General features: G+C 44.4%; 3 protein-coding genes across 4 annotated transcripts in view; 1 reads left to right on the forward strand and 2 right to left on the reverse strand.

The window, feature by feature from the left end:
- Window positions 1-3,763: 3,763 nt before the first annotated feature.
- Window positions 3,764-6,837, reverse strand: LOC122133723 (arachidonate 12-lipoxygenase, 12R-type-like). The gene is made up of 6 exons (XM_042710411.1): window positions 6,530-6,837; window positions 5,308-5,512; window positions 4,939-5,020; window positions 4,480-4,602; window positions 4,244-4,347; window positions 3,764-3,989 (listed from the first exon to the last, which is right to left on the reverse strand). The coding sequence occupies exons 1-6, from the start codon at window positions 6,671-6,673 to the stop codon at window positions 3,814-3,816; spliced, it is 834 nt and encodes a 277-aa protein (XP_042566345.1). The 5' UTR covers window positions 6,674-6,837; the 3' UTR covers window positions 3,764-3,813.
- An 8,584-nt stretch (window positions 6,838-15,421) lies between these two features.
- LOC105891413 (BTB/POZ domain-containing protein KCTD11-like) lies at window positions 15,422-17,229 on the forward strand. The gene has a single exon (XM_031584709.1). It carries the CDS (start codon window positions 16,110-16,112, stop codon window positions 16,920-16,922), a length of 813 nt encoding a protein of 270 aa, XP_031440569.1. The 5' UTR covers window positions 15,422-16,109; the 3' UTR covers window positions 16,923-17,229.
- Window positions 17,230-17,468: 239 nt separating this feature from the next.
- Window positions 17,469-18,874, reverse strand: part of asgrl2 (asialoglycoprotein receptor-like 2) — a 7,986-nt gene continuing 6,580 nt past the window's right edge. For both annotated transcript variants that reach the window (XM_031584683.2, XM_031584684.2), the window contains exons 7-9: window positions 18,864-18,874; window positions 18,023-18,132; window positions 17,469-17,729 (exon numbers count right to left, since the gene is read on the reverse strand). The exon at window positions 18,864-18,874 is cut by the window's right edge and continues 141 nt beyond it. In XM_031584683.2, the coding sequence (XP_031440543.1) occupies window positions 17,558-17,729; window positions 18,023-18,132; window positions 18,864-18,874 (293 nt within the window). In that variant the 3' untranslated portion in view covers window positions 17,469-17,557. The remainder of the gene's footprint in view (window positions 17,730-18,022; window positions 18,133-18,863) is intronic.

The following is an 18,874-nucleotide window of genomic DNA, read 5'->3' on the forward strand; positions in this document are numbered from 1 at the left end:
CCTCATTAGAAAGATGATGGAGACCACATTTCCCCTACGCCGACAGACCATAGTGATGTCCTGCCCACCAGTGAACGAGCTCATGGACCTCTGGCCTGCTCTCAAATAGAGTCTGAGGTAATATGGATCAGCGCTCTCTTTTGAGAAAATAATTGTGATTCTTACTTATTTGGCTGCTATTTTCTGCTTTATAAAAGGTGTGCTAGATTCTTCAAATTGAACTGTTTTTTTAAAGTGTTGTTGCTGTATTCTCCTGCTACATTTTAATGTAGTTGTATGCAGAGTTCCAGCGGATTACGAATCAGAACCTGCCCAACACATTCTATGCTGAGCTTGACCGCCATCTTCCTCGACTTGATGACCTTATTCAGACAGAAGGCATCAAAAACTGGAAAGACAGCAGATGCTCTGGCTGAAATTTTAAAAATCCACGATGAACTGGTAAATAGATTATTTACACCACTTCATAGGTTGAACCGGTGGAACTTTGAACATGTTCAATGACTCAAATGAGCTTTGTGAATTTTGCAAATTAGTCCACTTTTGTGTTGCCATTTGGTCTGATTACATTTAAAGATGTGAAACAGGTTATTTTGTGAACATATGTTCTAATTGGACTGTTTTAAAAATCAGCTTTGTTCAGTAAACTCTTCAGTATGTACAATTTCTGTTTTTTATCTTAATAGGAAATCCATGACATCCACACCAAGCGCATTACTGTTCTCCACGCCCTTCCATGTGTATCTGCACGAGGACGTTTCTGGATTTTTCAGAACCTGCACAGTGAGTCTCCTTAAGTCACTAACGGATTCTACTGTGTATAATGTAAACTGTCCATCAAAATACTAATATCTTTTAGGATCTTACCTTTGTTTAGTCTACCCATACAGTTTCCATGTATTGGCAAGTGATAAGATGTTAAGCTAAAACATTTTTCCTGTAAATGTCCTTTAGCCTTGGTTTCAGTCTCTCTCACACCACTTAGGTTCTCTGGTAATTTGGCTGATTCGTGTGTGCAGAACATGAATCTTATGTTTTTCACCTCTTACAATGAGACCCAAGTCTCCCTTGGGTCTCATTGTGTTGGTATTGGTTTAGTTTAGTTTTGTGTTAGTTTGTGATTAGCATCTCTTTTTCAATCATTCAGGACGAGTCTGATGAGCTGGAGCTTGATGGCGTTGCAGTGGCCCTCCTTACGGTCATCAGTGACAATGACACACGTCCAGTTCCACCACCACCCTGTGAGAATCTCTGTAATCATTGAAAGTGATGGCCGTGGTCAGCCTCCCCAGACTTAGCGATGCCTTCCGGTAATCTTTGGACTGATATATGCACTACACCTCAGCTACCCCAAAGCACTGACCAACACTTTTGAATTCACTGAAAAGATTTTACTTGGTCTAGAAGTGGTAAACTGTCACCCAGGTTGCAGACCCTCAAGAATGACTTGTTGATGTAAGTGACTGATGGAGGAGGTGGAGAGGGAGGTGACTGATGGAGGAGAGGGAGGAGAAGAGGGAGGTGACTGATGGAGGAGGAGAGGGAGGTGACTGATGGAGGAGGTGGAGAGGGAGGTGACTGATGGAGGAGGTGGAGAGGGAGGATAAGAGGGAGGTGACTGATGGAGGAGAGGGAGGTGACTGATGGAGGAGGTGGAGAGGGAGGAGAAGAGGGAGGTGGAGAGGGAGGTGACTGATGGAGGAGGTGGAGAGGGAGGTGACTGATGGAGGAGGTGGAGATGGAGGTGACTGATGGAGGAGGTGAAGAGGGAGGTGACTGATGGAGGAGGTGGAGAGGGAGGTGACTGATGGAGGAGGTGGAGAGGGAGGAGGAGAGGGAGGTGACTGATGGAGGAGGTGGAGAGGGAGGTGACTGATGGAGGAGGTGGAGATGGAGGTGACTGATGGAGGAGGTGGAGAAGGAGGTGACTGATGGCGGAGGTGGAGAGGGAGGATAAGAGGGAGGTGACTGATGGAGGAGAGGGAGGTGGAGGTGACTGATGGAGGAGGTGAGGGAGGTGACTGATGGAGGAGGTGGAGAGGGAGGTGACTGATGGAGGAGGTGGAGAGGAGGTGACTGATGGCGGAGGTGGAGAGGGAGGTGACTGATGGAGGAGGAGAGGGAGGTGACTGATGGAGGAGGTGGAGAGGGAGGTGACTGATGGCGGAGGTGACTGATGGAGGAGGAGAGAGGGAGGTGACTGATGGAGGAGGTGGAGAGGGAGGTGACTGATGGAGGAGGTGGAGAGGGAGGTGACTGATGGAGGAGGTGGAGAGGGAGGTGACTGATGGAGGAGGTGGAGAGGGAGGTGACTGATGGCATAGGAGGAGAGAGGGAGGTGACTGATGGAGGAGGTGGAGAGGGAGGTGACTGATGGAGGAGGTGGAGAGGGAGGTGACTGATGGCATAGAGGAGAGAGGGAGGTGACTGATGGAGGAGGAGAGGGAGGTGACTGATGGAGGAGGTGGAGAGGGAGGTGACTGATGGCATAGGAGGAGAGAGGGAGGCTTTGATTTATTTTGATTTATAGATGTTTATTATTTATTTTTCTATTTAATTTTAATATTGCAGTGTGCTAAAAGGGAGCGGGCAAGACAATGCTGTTCAATATTAGATGTTCATGACTTTTTGATATTTTGAGTAAGTTAAACTCAATGTAATTGAGGTAATCAATTGCCTCAAAAATGTTAAGTTTCGAGTCACATCTTTTTAAGTAAACAATTTCAACATATTTGACTACTGTGTACTTAAAACAATGACAACACAAACTAATAAACTTTGAGTTGTGTTAACATAAAATGGTGTGGTTGTGTACTTATTCTTTTAAGTTCTGTGAACTTATTCCAGTGGTTTCAAAACTGGAAATTTTAAGTCTTAATAACTGAAAATAATTGAGTTGCCTTAACAGAAAACTGTAAGTCATATTGACTGCAAATATTTGAGTTGAGCTAAATGAGCACTTTAATTTAACTGTTATCAAAAGGTACAAGTAGCAAGTCATCCAACCTTTTAAGTTCTGGAAAATTTTGACTTTTAAGTTAATCAACTTAAAAAAATTGAGGCAATTTATTACGTCAAATTTTTTGAGTTCTGGTAACTTATTCGGGTTTACAGTGCATTACCATGGCTACATCATTTCTAGCATATTGGAAGATATTTGTGTCGTTGCAAATTCCTTAGATCGAAAAGCTAAATTCACACCATAGTGGTTGTGACGAAATACCGTGCTCTCTCACGTATTTGTAAAGCTTTTATTTTCTCTTGACAGAGAAACACATGAACACACTCACTCACTCACTCACTATCATGTGTGTCGGGTGGCACGTCTAACTATTCATTACGCACCCCGTGTTAACAGGTCAGAGAATACAAACAGCCAGTATTGGGCTGTTCTGGACTTCACTAATGAGGTCAGAAGGGTACTGCACAGCAACAATGCAAGGGAAGCAGCTGGACCCGATGTTGTCCTCAGACGTGTGCTTTCCCGGTATGCGCCGACCATTTAGCAAAGGTCTTCAACAACAATTTCAACCTCTCCCTGACCGTGGTTGTTGAACGCTGTTGTCCCGACGTGCCTCAAATCAACAACCATTGTGCCCATCCCCAAGCAAAATGTGGGTTGCCTGAATAACTATTGCCCGATTGCACTGACACTGAGGATAGCCAAATGCTTGACAGGCCATTGTAATTTTGTTTATGTCACTACACACATAGTAGTGATTCTTGCTAAATGTGTGCCTATGCCTCGTACCTGTAACTCTTCTGGTAGCATACTTCCTTCATACCTGTAACTCTACTGGTAGCATACTTCTTTCATACCTGTAACTCTACTGGTAGCACACTTCCTTCCAGAAAGGGTTGCACCATGTCGGCAGTGACCGCAAACTTTTGTGGAAGCTCCTGGCATTGTTGGATCATCATGGGGTTGGCGCCGTTGAGAAGCTGGTACCCGAAGAACTCGTCCTCTTTCCAGTGTTGACGCACATAGTCTAGAGGGACGATTAGACTCTTTATGCCTACACATCACTGATAGATTACAGCTACGCTTGTAATTATAATAATTGTGTTGCAACACGTGACTTACAGAAGATTAAGAGAATAATACATAGTGTAGAAAGGCTAAAGTTATTGCACTCTTTTTTTGCCAGTTGCTTTGAGATTTCTGATGATATTTCCACAGTATGTCCCATCATTGTAATGCTCTAATATGAGAATAATATCCTTCTTAAGAAATAGGTCCTACCAGATGTTTTGGTCTTGTTGAACCAGAAGACCTGTGCTATATCCTCCAGCTTGCCCCATGGCTTCCTGCTGTTAGCTAGGAATTTAATCTTGAGTTCAGCAATCCTGCAAGTGAGAGAACATAGGCTGGAGGACAGGGAGACTGATGAATTCTACAAAAACTCACTACGAAAAGTTCACTACCAATAAACTATGCATAGGTAGGGTGACTTGTCAATTTAAAAGCAAGTGTCTCACGTGGTCTTAGCGGTGAGCAGGAAGTCCATGCGCTTGTCAAGGGAGAAACGGACCTCAGCAGGAAGTGCCTCAGTGTTGTCTAGTGCCAAGCAGTGAGGTAGACCCTCCACTAGCTCTTTCCACCTGAGGAACACCCAAAGACATCAGAATGAATACACGTCCACACACACACACACACACACACACACACACACACACACACACACATGTATACACATAAACACACACACACACACACACACACACATACATACACACGTGTACACACACACACACACACACACACACACACACATACACACGTTTACACACACACACACACACACACACACACACACACACACACACACACACACACAAACACACACACACACACACACACACACACACACACACACACATACACACGTGTACACACACACACACACACACACACACACACACACACACTACACTTACTCATATTGTTGTTTTCGCACCTCCAGCTCTTTTAGCCGGTGCTCCAAAAGGGCAGGAATTGTGTCATTCTTCCGAGTCATTGCTGGCAGAAGGTATACACACACACACACACACAGACACACACGAGATGCATGATCATCCACCTGTCCTTATTACAGAAGATCGCTTCCTGCTGGATACTAAAGCATGGTTTTTAGATATTTCTCTCTTTCTGTTGGTTCGTATGATTATAGATAGCGGGGGGAATCTGTAGGTTTTTAAACGGTCAATATGTAGCACAGATTTACCTTTCAGTTAGCAACTGCAATGGTGGAGGCATCTCATGAACCCAACACATCTTAAGGCATCTTAATATGATACTGAACTTACCTTTCCCCTCACGAACCAGTAGGAGCTGTCTTTCCATGACCCACGAGTAGCATGGGAAATGTAGTGTTTCATTCTCGGGCGTCTCCACTTTCACCATTACACAGAACAAATCATCATCTGGCAAGAAGAGATATGCCTCCTTGTCCAAGCCAATCATAATCACCTTACCCAGGGAGGCGGGGCACTCCACATTGTACTGCTTTTCCTGTCAAGTAACAGTGAGCAAAGAGATAAATCATACATGTCTCCCCATCATGTCATGTGTTAGGCCAAATAACTCACTTTTCATCATGCGTTATGTCAGAAGATACACACAACCAGTATGAGCACTGGTCTCCACTATGTACTGTGCTGGTTCTGGCTACCTTTGTGCCCTGGGCAAACACACTTTTTCAGAGTCTCCTACATTGCATTCCTAGTGGAGGGGGAGGAACCCTTCCCTGTTTCCTTGACGTTGCCCAGCAACCTCAGAATTGTGGTGCCATGGGCAAGACTAAATGCACACATGTGGGAAGGTTCCTACAATGTGCAGGAGTTAAATAGCAATGACATGGAATTTGAACATGAACGAGTTTGCAGAAATGAATTGAAGAAATTTCACATTTCACTGCACATTAAACATCTGAGAACACATCTAATCATGAGTTGAGGAGTGACTTGCATAAATATGGTTTACAGCAAGTTAACGAGGCTACATTTGTGAGACAGAGATAGAGAGAAAGACACATGGACACATTTCTTTGGTATGGTTCTTTCATGCAAATCTGCTCTACCTCTTTCCATATAGCTCATATTGTGGACAGATATCAACACTCATAATTGACTTCTTCTCAGCTATAAATTCAAATGTTTTATGCTGAAGGGAAACAAGTATGTTCTTTGATAAGCTTGTAAGCAGCCTGGTTTTGAAAGCAAATTTACCTCTTGAAACGTACTAACTTCAGAGACTAACTTTTGGTCGCAAAGAAACTCTTATAACTCCAAGTGTACCTCCAACACCAGATTCTCAAATGCTTTCTCTTCTCCTGCTCTATGTGTAATTTTGTCTATGTCGCCTCCTCTGATTACAATAATCATCATTACATGAACCTTCCTGCCAATTTGAATTTAGTCTTTATTTGTTTTTTTAATTAAGTCAATTCAATTTCACATTTCACTGTGACTTACTCATTTAAAAACGATATTCAACCTTAACACCACATTAAGGTCTCTTCATCCTTACCACACCACTGCCCAGCTCCGGGGCATCATTGAGTTTCTTGCGCTCACTCTTTCCCTCCGTTCCATAGAGGATGATGAAGACATGATCGCGTGTGCCATCTAGTAACAAATCTCCAGTCGTCACGGTAACCTTGTATGCCACCATGCTGAGTTCCAGTGTACAGAATCACAATCCTGACTAACTGACAGATATGTCCACCCTCAACCTATACCTATAGAAATGACAGTTGCTTTCAAATAATAACTTCCAGTTTGTCACCTAACAGTAATCCACCTTGTGGAATAAAAACAGACCACTCTGCACTTCACTTACTGACTCTCTTCCTCTCTGTCTCTCCTCTTGTATCTCTCCTAGTGACTCAACCCTTCTCTCTGTATCTCACATTATGACACACAGAGAGGGAGGTACATATCCAATAAAAAGTTTTTTTTTCAATATTACAATTACCTGCTGAAATGTCTGTTTAGTTTGACGGCCATATTTGATTTCTTTCTAAGTTCCATACTTAAAACAGGTAACATCACATTGTAAATTCTTGTGTCTTGAGAATGTATAGGTTGTTGTTATTTGCTAATATAGTGTACTGCAAACATTCTGAAGCCATAACTACAAAATACGTCAGGAATAGGTCTACAGTGCATGTGGGTGTGTGTGTGACAAAGAGAGAGAGAGAGAGAGAGAGAGAGAGAGAGAGAGAGAGACATAGGCGTAGGGGGTCTGGTAACCTATTTCATTCCAAGCTCTCTTCAGAAACAGGAACTACTGCTCATCTACCACATTGTCCCTGAAGATTTCATTTCGCGCAATTGATCAATCAAGACTGTATCGCTGTGAAGATTTAATTTTGCACGATTGATCAATCAAGACTATATCGGTGTGAAGATTTTCCTGAACCCTTGGGCACATTCTGCTAAAACGCTGAAAGTGAGTTCCAAGTGTCTAATTTGAATGCAACTGCCTGGATCAGGAAGCGATCCCTGTTTTACAACTGCCTGTTATTGAAGAAAGTCTCATTGCAGTGAGTCGCAATAATCAATACCTTATCCAAAGTTGATTTTAAGTTATTGTTTCATTTGTATATTTTTAGTTTTTTTGTTTTTGTGATCTCTACAATAAGGTATTTGTGTATTCATGTAGGACGGTCTTGAATCATCCAGCCACGAGTCTGCCTTTAATTTTGTAAGGCAAATGTTGTAATCTTCCACAGAATTGGGAGACATCGTTGTCTGTTGTCTCCTGGGCTGCAACTATGGGAAAAATATTGTTCTTTTGTGTTCCTCCTCAATGGTGTTTTGGGCTGGGCCTGTTTGTCCTGTGGCAAGACTCTTGCGGTTTCAGGTGTCTCTTTTTCATGCCCAATGTCAGGTCAAATAACACAAACCTCGGGAGGGTCTGTCTTGGCACAAATCTCATCTTTGAAGACAGTGCTGATGGCAACACACACAAATCTGCATTTAATGTTTATGTAATTTTATTAAACTTAATTATGACAATACAGTGTGTAGATATTGTAACTGAAGGTTTAGCTTAGCTTACATGTGAATAAAATTATTCTAATAAAATTTGAAGTATTGCTATTCCTAATTGTATTTTGATATTCTATATTGTACAAATATATGACATAAAAATGTCCATCCCTTCAGAGTTGACTCATTAACACAATGTTTATCCTATTTTAAATTATTCATGTGTTCTTTTTGGTTCATCAGTGGACATGCTCTCTCTTCTGCTGATTTCAGGTTAGTAACCAATTCATCTAAATTCATCTACTGATAGAAATATTCTCAATGACCAATTTCTGTACTGTCATACCAGCCAAGCAGCCAAATATCACCCCCTCCAATATTGGCTAATATAGCCGTAGAGCAAAGGGGTTCAGTACAGTAAATGTTAGCATTCACTGTTGGTCTCTTGTGTTTGTGTTGGCCAGGCCTCTGCACCCTCTCAGTCTGCGTTCCCCACTCATATCACATTGTGAACGAGCCAAAGACCTGGACTGAGGCTCAGACCCACTGCCGAGAGTATTATACAGACCTGGCCACTGTTGATGATGTGGTGGACATGGGCAGACTTATGCAGTCGGTAAACGGAAGCTACAACGCCTCAGGCTGGATCGGACTCTATGACGACACCCTGAACAACTGGAGGTGGTCTTTGGAAGATGACAGCTTCTACACAGAAGGGGGCAGAGACTTTAGGCAGTGGTGGGAAGAACCTGACAACTTTGGTGGCAAGGAGCTGTGTGTAGTGATGGTTTTTGACAACAAATGGCATGATGCTCCATGCGACTTAACCTTTCCTGTGATATGCTATGATGGTGAGGTTTCAGTGACGCTAATAACTGCAAACAATATAATATATAAATATATCAATAGACATTTACTCACACTTCTTTTTCTGTATGTGTGTTTAAGGAAGAGAAAACGTCAATGAGACGTATGTTTTAGTCCCTCAGTTCTTGAATTGGACTGATGGTCAGCAATTCTGCAGAAAGCACCACACAGATATGGTCAGCATCAGAAACGAGGTGGAGTACCAAACCATCAGGCAACTGTTAGGTTCAGTCATTGCCTGGCTGGGCCTGTACAGAACTAGAACCTGGTCAGACCAGAGCAACTCTACCTTTAGGAACTGGGAAGACGGAGAACCAGATAATGGACAGCAGACGGTGGAAGAGGGGGATCAGCACTGCACTGCTGTGTCTTTCAATGCCTCAGGAAAATGGACAGATGAAAAATGCACCAGGCCCCTTCCTTTCATCTGCTATCAAGGTGAGGTTTCTGATGAACTTAGATAACCTGGAACATTTCATTGTAACCTAAAATGATATACCATAATCTGATATATAATTACCCCTTACCCTTTTATCTGGTTCCTTTTCTATATTTGACATCTTTAGATCCAGTCACCTTTAATAAATCCACACAAATGCACAAGACAACACCTCCACCGTCCTCCCCCACTCCAACAGGTAGCACAATTACCCTTGGTCCTCAAGGCTCTACTGGGACAACACATGATTCTGATCAATCAGAATCACCCACTTCTATGCAAACATTTCCTAGCACCCTTAGCACAGTACCCAAACTTAATAAAGGTTCCACTTTGGTCTCAGTCCTAGATGTGACATCTCAGGTTACAGCCAGTTCTACCACCAGCACCCAACTTGCTGTTAGTACTGGTGAGACCTATGGCACTGTTGCCACTCAACATCCTCCCTCAGAAACTGCCCCCATTCCCACCCCCACCCCCACCCATGGCACAACCCCTGGAGATATGGTTGGCTCTAAAACTGATACCACTGCTGACACCACCCCTGGTACCACTCTCAATGGCTCTACTAGTAGTCTTGCCATCACTCCAGGTGATACTCTTGGATCTACAACTGATGCTCCTTCCGTGGCAACCACCGATGCTCTATCAGGCTCCACTACTATCTCTACTTCCATACAAACACTTGGACATCCATCCAACCAATCAAACAGCACAGGCTCCACCTCAACACGTACCCCCACATTTACCACTGCCCCAGCACCTGACTCTATAACTACAACCCCAGGTATTACCCCCAACATTGCCTCATTTTCTCCACTTTCACAGAACCAAACATCAAATCACACATTCAAACCAACACTTAGACCCACCTCCAACCAAACTTCAGGCCCAGCATATACCCAGGTCACCAATTCTTCCTCTACTTTCCCTTCCACCTCCCCAATTTCACGATTCCCCAAAAACTTCACTCCTATAACCACACCTACTACAAATCAGACATCCAATCATACCCCCACTGCAGTGTCAGATCTGACCTTTCTTCCAACATCCGCCCCTACTGTTATTTCAGCTAGCACCATGTTTTCTCATCAGAGTTCAACTCCAACCACCACCCTAAACTCTAGCTTAACATCCACCCCAGTTCCAACTGAATCTTCAACTCCTCCGGCTGAACGTTCACTCACTACGTCTACTACAGATTACATATCTGTATCCCCCCCTGACACCAACCAAACTAGCAATCATACTCCCACTGTTACCTCAAATTTGTCCACAAAGTCAACATCCACCCCAGTATACGGTAAAACTGACACTCCACAGTTTACCCCCACACCAACACCATCTCCCAACCAAACCTCTTTCAGTACATTAACCCTAAACATTAGTCCTAGTCCTAATGTAACCGCCAACCATACCTCCACTAATAAAACCCCACCAATCCCCACAGCCTCACCTCCACTGTCCACAGCCAACACTACAGGCAGCATGACTACAGTTGGTTCTATTGGGTCTGCTGCCATATCATATGATTCTGGTCTCTCTCCCAGTTCTGCTGCAAATCCTACACCTCTTGGCACCCTCAGCACAGTACCAGAACCGAGTAAAGGTTCCACTTTGGTCACAGTCCTAGATGTGACATCTCAGGCTACGGCCAGTTCTACCATCAGCAACCCACTTGCTGCCAGTACTGATGAGACCTTTGGCACTGTTGCCACTCAACATCCTCCCCCAGAAACTGCCCCCATTCCCACCCCCACCCATGGCACAAACCCTAGAGATATGGTTGGGTCTACAACTGATACCACTGCTGAAACCACCCCTGGTACCAGTTTCAATGGCTCTACTAGTAGTCTTGCCATCACTCCAGGTGATACTCTTGGATCTACCACTGAAGCTCCTTCCATGGCAACCACGGATGCTCTATCAGACTCCATTACTGGCTTCATCTCTACTTCCATAAAAACACTTGGACCTCCATCCAACCAATCAACCAGCGCAGGCTCACCCGACTCTACAACTACAACCCTAGGTATCATCCCCAACATTGCCACATTTTCTCCACTTTCACAGAACCAAACATCAAATCACACATTCAAACCAACACTCAGATCCACCTCCAACCAAACTTCAGGCCCAGCATATACCCAGGTCACCAACTCTTCCTCTACTTTCCCTTACACCTCCCCAATTCCACCATTCCCCAAAAACTTCACTCCTATAGCCACACCTGCTGCAAATCAGACATCGAATCATACCCCCACTGCAGTGTCAGATCTAACCTTTCTTCCAACATCTGCCCCTGCTGTCATTTCAGCTAGCACCATGTTTTCTCATCAGAGTTCAACTCCAACCACCCCCCTAAACTCTAGCTTCACATTCACCCCAGTTCAAACTGAATCTTCAACTCCTCTGGCTGAACGTTCACCCACTACGCCTACCACAAATTTCATACCTGTATCCACCCCTGACACCAACCAAACTACCCTTGGTTCTATTGGGTCTACTGCCGTATCATATGGTTCTGTTTTCTCACCCAGCTCTGCTGTAAATTCCACATCTTTTAGCACCTTTGGCACAGTACCAGAACCAAGTAAAGGTTCCACTTTTGTCTCAATCCCAGATGTGACATCTCAGGCTACAGCCAGTTCTACCACCAGCACCCAACTTGCTGCCAGTACCGGTGAGACCTTTGGCACTGTTGCCACTCAACATCCTCCCTCAGAAACTGCCCCCATTCCCACCCCCACCCATGGCACAACCCCTGGAGATATGGTTGGGTCTACAACTGATACCACTGCTGACACCACCCCTGGTACCACTCTCAATGGCTCTACTAGTAGTCTTGCCATCACTCCAGGTGATACTCTTGGATCTACCACTGATGCTCCTTCCATGGCAACCATTGATGCTCTATCAGGCTCCACTACTACTTATACTTCCATACAAACACTTGGACCTCAATCCAACCTCTCAAATAGCACAGGTTCCACCTCAACACGTACCCCCACATTTACCCCTGCCCCAGCAGCTGACTCTACAACTACAACCCTAGGTATCATCCCCAACATTGCCACATTTTCTCCACTTTCACAGAACCAAACCTCAAATCACACATTTAAACCAACACTCAGATCCACCTCCAACCAAACCTCAAGCCCAGTATATACCCAGGTCACCAACTCTTCCTCTATTTTCCCTTCCACTTCCCCAATTCCACCATTCACCAAAAACTTCACTCCTATAGCCACACCTGCTGCAAATCAGACATCTAATCATACCCCCACTGCAGTGTCAGATCTGACCTTTCTTCCAACATCTGCCCCTGCTGTCATATCAGCTAGCACCATGTTTTCTCATCAGAGTTCAACTCCAACAACCCCCCTAAACTCTAGCTTCACATCCACCCCAGTTCCAACTGAATCTTCAACTCCTCCGGCTGAACGTTCACTCACTACGTCTACTACAGATTACATATCTGTATCACCCCCTGACACCAACCAAACTAGCAATCATACTCCCACTGTTACCTCAAAATTCTCCACTAAGACAACATCCACCCCAGTATACAGTAAAACGGATACTCCACAGTCTACCCCCACACCAACCCCATCTCCCAACCAAACATCTGTCAGAACATTAACCCTAAACAATAGTCCTAATCCTAATGTAACCGCCAACCACACCTCCACTAATAAAACCCCACCAATTCCCACAACCTCACCTCAACTGTCCACAGCCAACACTACTGGCAGCATGACTACCCTTGGTTCTATTGGGTCTACTGCTGTATCATATGATTCTGGTTTCTCGACCAGTTCTGCTGTAAATCCGACACCTCTTAGCACCCTCAGCACAGTACCAGAATCAAGTAAAGGTTCCACTTTGGTCTCAGTCTCCGATGTGACATCTCAGGCTACAGCCAGTTCTACCACCATCACCCAACTTGCTGCCAGTACCGGTGAGACCTTTGGCACTGTTGCCACTCAACATCCTCCCTCAGAAACTGCCCCCATTCCCATCCCCACCCATGGCACAACCCCTAGAGATATGGTTGGCCCTACAACTGATACCACTGCTGACACCACCCCTGGTACCAGTTTCAAAGGCTCTACTAGTAGTCTTGCCATCACTCCAGGTGATACTCTTGGATCTACCCCTGAAGCTCCTTCCATGGCAACCACCGATGCTCTATCAGACTCCACTACTGGCTTCATCTCTACTTCCACACATACACTAGGACCTCCATCCAACCAGTTAACCACCGCAGGCTCACCCGACTCTACAACTACAACCCCAGGTATCATCTCCAACATTGCCACATTTTCTCCACTTTCACAGAAACAAACATCAAATCACACATTCAAACCAACACTCAGATCCACGTCCAATCAAACCTCAGGCCCAGCATGTGTGTATGTGTGCGTGTGTGTGGTGTGGTTGTGGGTGTGTGTGTGTATGTGTGTGTGTGTGTGTGTGTGTGTGAGTGTATGTATATGTGTGCATGTGCGGGTGCGGGTTTATGTGTGTGTGTGGGTGTGAGTGTGCGTGTGCGTGTGCGTGGGCATGTGCGTGTGCGTGTGGGTGTGTGTGTGTGTGTGTTTGTGTGTGTATGTTTGTGTATCTTTTGTGACTCAGAGCTCATTGCTTTACTTTTTTAAGGTCATGTGATTGGACTGAGCGCAACACTCACCTCAGACAGAGACCTAACACAGTCTGATATTGAAGAGCTGATCATTGAACAGGTAGGTGATTGTGTCTACTAAGTTTGTCCCTCACACATATTTACATACTCACATTCTAATGTACTAATTCTAATGTATGTGTATGTGTGTTTGTTGTGTGTCTGTGTTCATGTTTCAGTTTGGGGAGAAGTTTAGAAGTCTAGGACTTTCAAGTAACATCACAGTGCGACACATCCAGAGAATACATCCCTGAAGAAGGAACACACACGCATTCTGGACTCTCACCATCCACTGTATCCAAAAATCAACAAAAATCAACAAATCAACAAACACTTCAAATTAAACTAAAAACTTAGATATAAATTTAAATAGAAATGATGAGGTAGACATTGTTGACCTATGTGTAAAGAGAACTTTTATCCCAGTTATGAAATAATGCTAATTATTAATTAAATGAAGGGTTATGAGTTGTGGATACTTTTGTACAACACATTTTATTTTTGTTTTAATTTAATTTAGAAACTGCAATATGTTTCAGGGTATTTCATATTTCCTATTAATATTAAACATATTTCCTGTTGACAACAGTAACTGTGAACACTACTCAGTCTATGATTGTCTAATTACTTTAAAAAAGAAGAGTGACCACAGTTGTTGTTTCTGTCAAGAATAGACTAAAAAGTTTGTTGTATGTCGTATTCTGAGTGAAAGTTTAAGGAATTATAGTTTGTGGATGTGGCGGCTGTACACTGATAGGGTGTGAAGCAATACCTGTGAGTACCTGTGAATATTAGGATGAGTTTGACTTTATAAGAGATATATCATTTAAGGACACTTCAACACTTGATGAGGAGTAGTCGGGATCGAACTAACAACTCTCCGTTTGCTGAACAACTCCTCTACCTAAGGAACCTCTATCTCCCTGGTAGTGATGCAGGATGTCAAATTGAATCTTGTCCGAACCTTATCATCACAAGATATTGGCTCTGGTGAAGTGCTAGATTTTGGCTTTTACCGTTATTCACTAGGTGGCGCCATTCCTCAAATGAACAGCGATGAGCTAAGGTAGAGGTAGAGCTCTTAGAGACGAGCTTGGCAGAAAATTTGAGAATTTGTGGCCAAATGTTTTTTGACCCTACCCCAATTCAAGGTGAGCTAGCATCAAGGGCAAGCTGAGTATTCAAACTGTGTGAACATAGACACCCGACATTTGTACAAATTCTTCACTCCTCCCTCACTCAACCACATTTTCTCCTTTGTGTGTGTGTGTGTGTGTGTGTGTGTGTGTGTGTGTGTGTGTGTGTGTGTGTGTGTCTGTGTGTGTGTGTGTGTGTGTGTGTGTGTGTGTGTGTAGGCTTTCAGCTGAAAGAGTTTGGAGCTCTGCCTTGTCTTGGTGTCATGGTTACGACATAAAAACGGAGGAACATTTCATCTATTTTACATGCCCTTCCTATGTGAAAGTCACAAAAATGTGTGTCTGTCAGAGTGAGAGATTAACAACGACAGAACAAACTGTAATAAAACAAAGAAAAACACAGTGCTCTGATAAACAGCTGAGTGTTGGCCTACTGTACTACTTCATATAATACTATTATAACTTTAATATTTAATTACATCATAGTTCATAGCGGACTGTTATGTCACTACACGGAGCGCTAGGTGCAAAGTTCTTACAACTCTGGCTCGCTCTGGCAACTCTGGCTCACACAAAATGTTCTCTAGACGTGTTTCCGTTGTCGCTGACACAATGACACATTGGTAACAATTAAACGGATAAGGAAGAGAGAGAGAGAGAAAAAGGATACTGACACAGACAGACACGGTTTGCTCACTGCGACAACAATGTGTTTTTTGTAAGTTTCAATGAAAAAGTGCACGTCTCGCCATGACGGCCAGCGTGATACAGAGAGGGGTGATTAGTATGCCGGCCGAGAACCAAAGTGTGAACGGACAGAGCCTCCGTTACGCAACCGAAGACTCAGCTGACAACAGGAGAGGCAAACAGGACTCTTTTAAAGACGCAAACTTTGGAGCAATTGGAGTTTGGTATAGGCTACGCATCGCTACGCGCACAGCAGCAGCCACAAATCTAAGGACAACTTAAGAGAATATCTGTGATTAGCATGCTAAACACATCGGACGGTAACGGGAATTCACCGCAGGACCCGGTGTCGGTTAACGTAGGCGGAGAGGTGTACACAACTACTTTGGACACCCTCACGCGTTGCCGTGATTCCATGCTCGGTGCAATGTTCACGGGGCAGATCCCGTTACTGAGAGACCGGCGCGGAAACTTCTTCATTGATCGAGACGGGAAAGTTTTCCGCTACATTCTCAATTACCTGCGCTCCAACAGCCTTGATTTACCCGAAGGCTTCAAGGAACTGGAGCTACTCAAGCGCGAAGCGGATTTCTTCCAGATTCGCCCGTTGCTTGATGAGATTCGGCGTCATGAGACTGGTGGAGGTACAGCAAGCTGCCGTGCAGCTATGTTAAATGTTAGCACGGAAAGTGAGATGCGCGTACTGCACTTCAACTTAAAGCGTGGTCCTGAAAACTATGAGCTAAGGTCGTGCGCTGTACGTGTGTATGTAGCCACTGTCTTCTGTACATCGCGAGTAGTTCTTGAGCTTCTGTGTGCGCGCTTTTCCTACGTAGCAAGAGACGGTCCTGTTTTGCCCCAGCCAAGCACCGCCCGTCAGAATTGCCTGCGCTTGGAATGGGTCCCTTGTCCTGACGAGCTGCCTCGAGACCAACACCAGAAGCACGGATTCCGCGAGCTGAGGACCGAATCTGGTACAGATCTGCGCGATTCGCGCGCCTTCATGGAGGAATTACTGCGAGTTGCTCTCTGCGAGGGTTTCAGGGTGGACTCGGTGTTCCCGGACCCGTCAGATATCCTGAACTGTAGTGCTTTGCGGTTTGTGCGATACTGAGTAGCCTCCTAGAAACATCATGAAAAGGTCATTAGTTTACCATATGTATTCTGTCTTGGTTTAAATGAGTGAAGAACATAATACCTCAAGCCTATATTTGGATAGGCTACCTATGCTTCTGCTGTCAGTACCCTGACCCCTGACAGCATTGGAAACACCGTTAGGCTCTGAAGTATTTACAGAACACTCAAATACAAAAACACAAAGCTATAACTGTGTAGGTTTCTCATTATAACCAGTTGTAGATTCCATTCACTCTCTTTTTAAAAAGGTGCAATTAACATTCAATAAAGTGTTTTGTAAGCAACTTTGTCTCCCAGTAGTGGTTTGATAGAACCATCTGGATGAAAATGAACTTATCCGGGTGGAAACGTTGTGGGCTGAAGTGGGTTAAGTTCTAGTAATTAGTAAAAGCTCCTCCAGTTCCTCTGCCCACTGCAGACACAAGCACACATAGTGTCTCAAGCATTCATGTCCTCATTGTCAACCCAGAGCATGTGTGTGTATATACATTTACATTCACAGAAACCAAAGCACAAATCATAATCACTTGCATCCACTCTTTATCAACTTCTAACGTGCATATTACATACATATTCACACACATACAAACACAGTCATCAATTGTGGAATCCCTAATCAGTAAAGGGTTTTAAATTGGCGCTGACTGGAGCTTTGCAGACATAGCGGTAAAGACGGGAGCAGTGGTCGTCGTTGTAGCGACCGTCTCTGTGGAAATGGGCACAGTCTTCCCCCCCACCTAAACCATGGAGACGCCAGTCATCTGGCTGCCCAGGCATCCACTCACTGAAAACACACACATATACACGTCAGTTAATACATGCAGATGGACACAAACACACACACATACACACGTCAGTTAATACATGCAGATGGACACACACACGACAGGATGCTTTAGTCACATCCACTCAATGATCCGAGAACGGTTACAGTATCATTCAATTTCAGACAATAAACAGTAAATGACAAACAGTCATAAATGACCATTAGTGAAACCAGACATGAGACATGCTGGATTCACACACGCACGCACGCACGCACAAACACACACACACACAATAAAAACACAAACAAACCTTCTGGTGACAGTGTAAGGGGTGCCATCCATCCACTCCCAGTCTCCAGTGCGCTCGTCACTCAGACCAATCCAGTAAAACATCGGCATCGTTCTGCTAATTACAAAGTGCTGTCATGGCAACACAAACACACACACACAAACAGAGAGAGAGAGAAATTAAAATTAGCAGCCATTCAATATGGGCTTCGATTCTATCCATGTTAAGTTGATTGAAGCAGCAGTGCAAAAGAGTTTGTCAGTGTGGTCAGAATTCTTTACTACAGTATGAGTTAGTTCAGCCCTGGATGATGATAATGATGATGACGACAACTAGAGATGATTACGACTGTAGCTTAATAGTGATGTCGACTCCCACAAAGAAGACACTTCAACAAGTTCCCATGGGAGCACCCTGAAACATTCAGCATAGACTGGGGAATGCTGGGGAATGCTGAGGAATTCTGGGGAATGCTCTGCAGGACATTATTTCGTTGTGTCGCGTTTGGTCATGCAGTGTTTGGCGGCATGGGTGTGGGAAATGATGCTGTTGTGACGGTAGCCAGTGGGTACAGAGCTGTGCAGTGGGCACACATGACATGCTAGTGACAGACGTTAGCACCCATGGGTTTTAGCCTCCTTGCTACCAGCACACCTGTCTCCCATGTCCAAGGTTGTGAGTTTAAGTCCGGTGCGGAACTGTGCTGTCACACAACGCAGGGTTACACTCTGTTACGTTGACGTTGGGCACTGTTGAGTCGTGTTGTTGGAGAGTGTTGCGTCATATGTTGGAGGTGTGCGGCTGTGTTCTACAGTGTTCTACTACCGTGTTCTACTGTGTTGAGTGGAGAAATGTCTGGTACCTTCTCAGCGG

The sequence above is a fragment of the Clupea harengus genome, chromosome 18 (assembly GCF_900700415.2).
Source record: "Clupea harengus chromosome 18, Ch_v2.0.2, whole genome shotgun sequence".
In the NCBI taxonomy this organism is placed as follows: Eukaryota; Metazoa; Chordata; class Actinopteri; order Clupeiformes; family Clupeidae; genus Clupea; species Clupea harengus.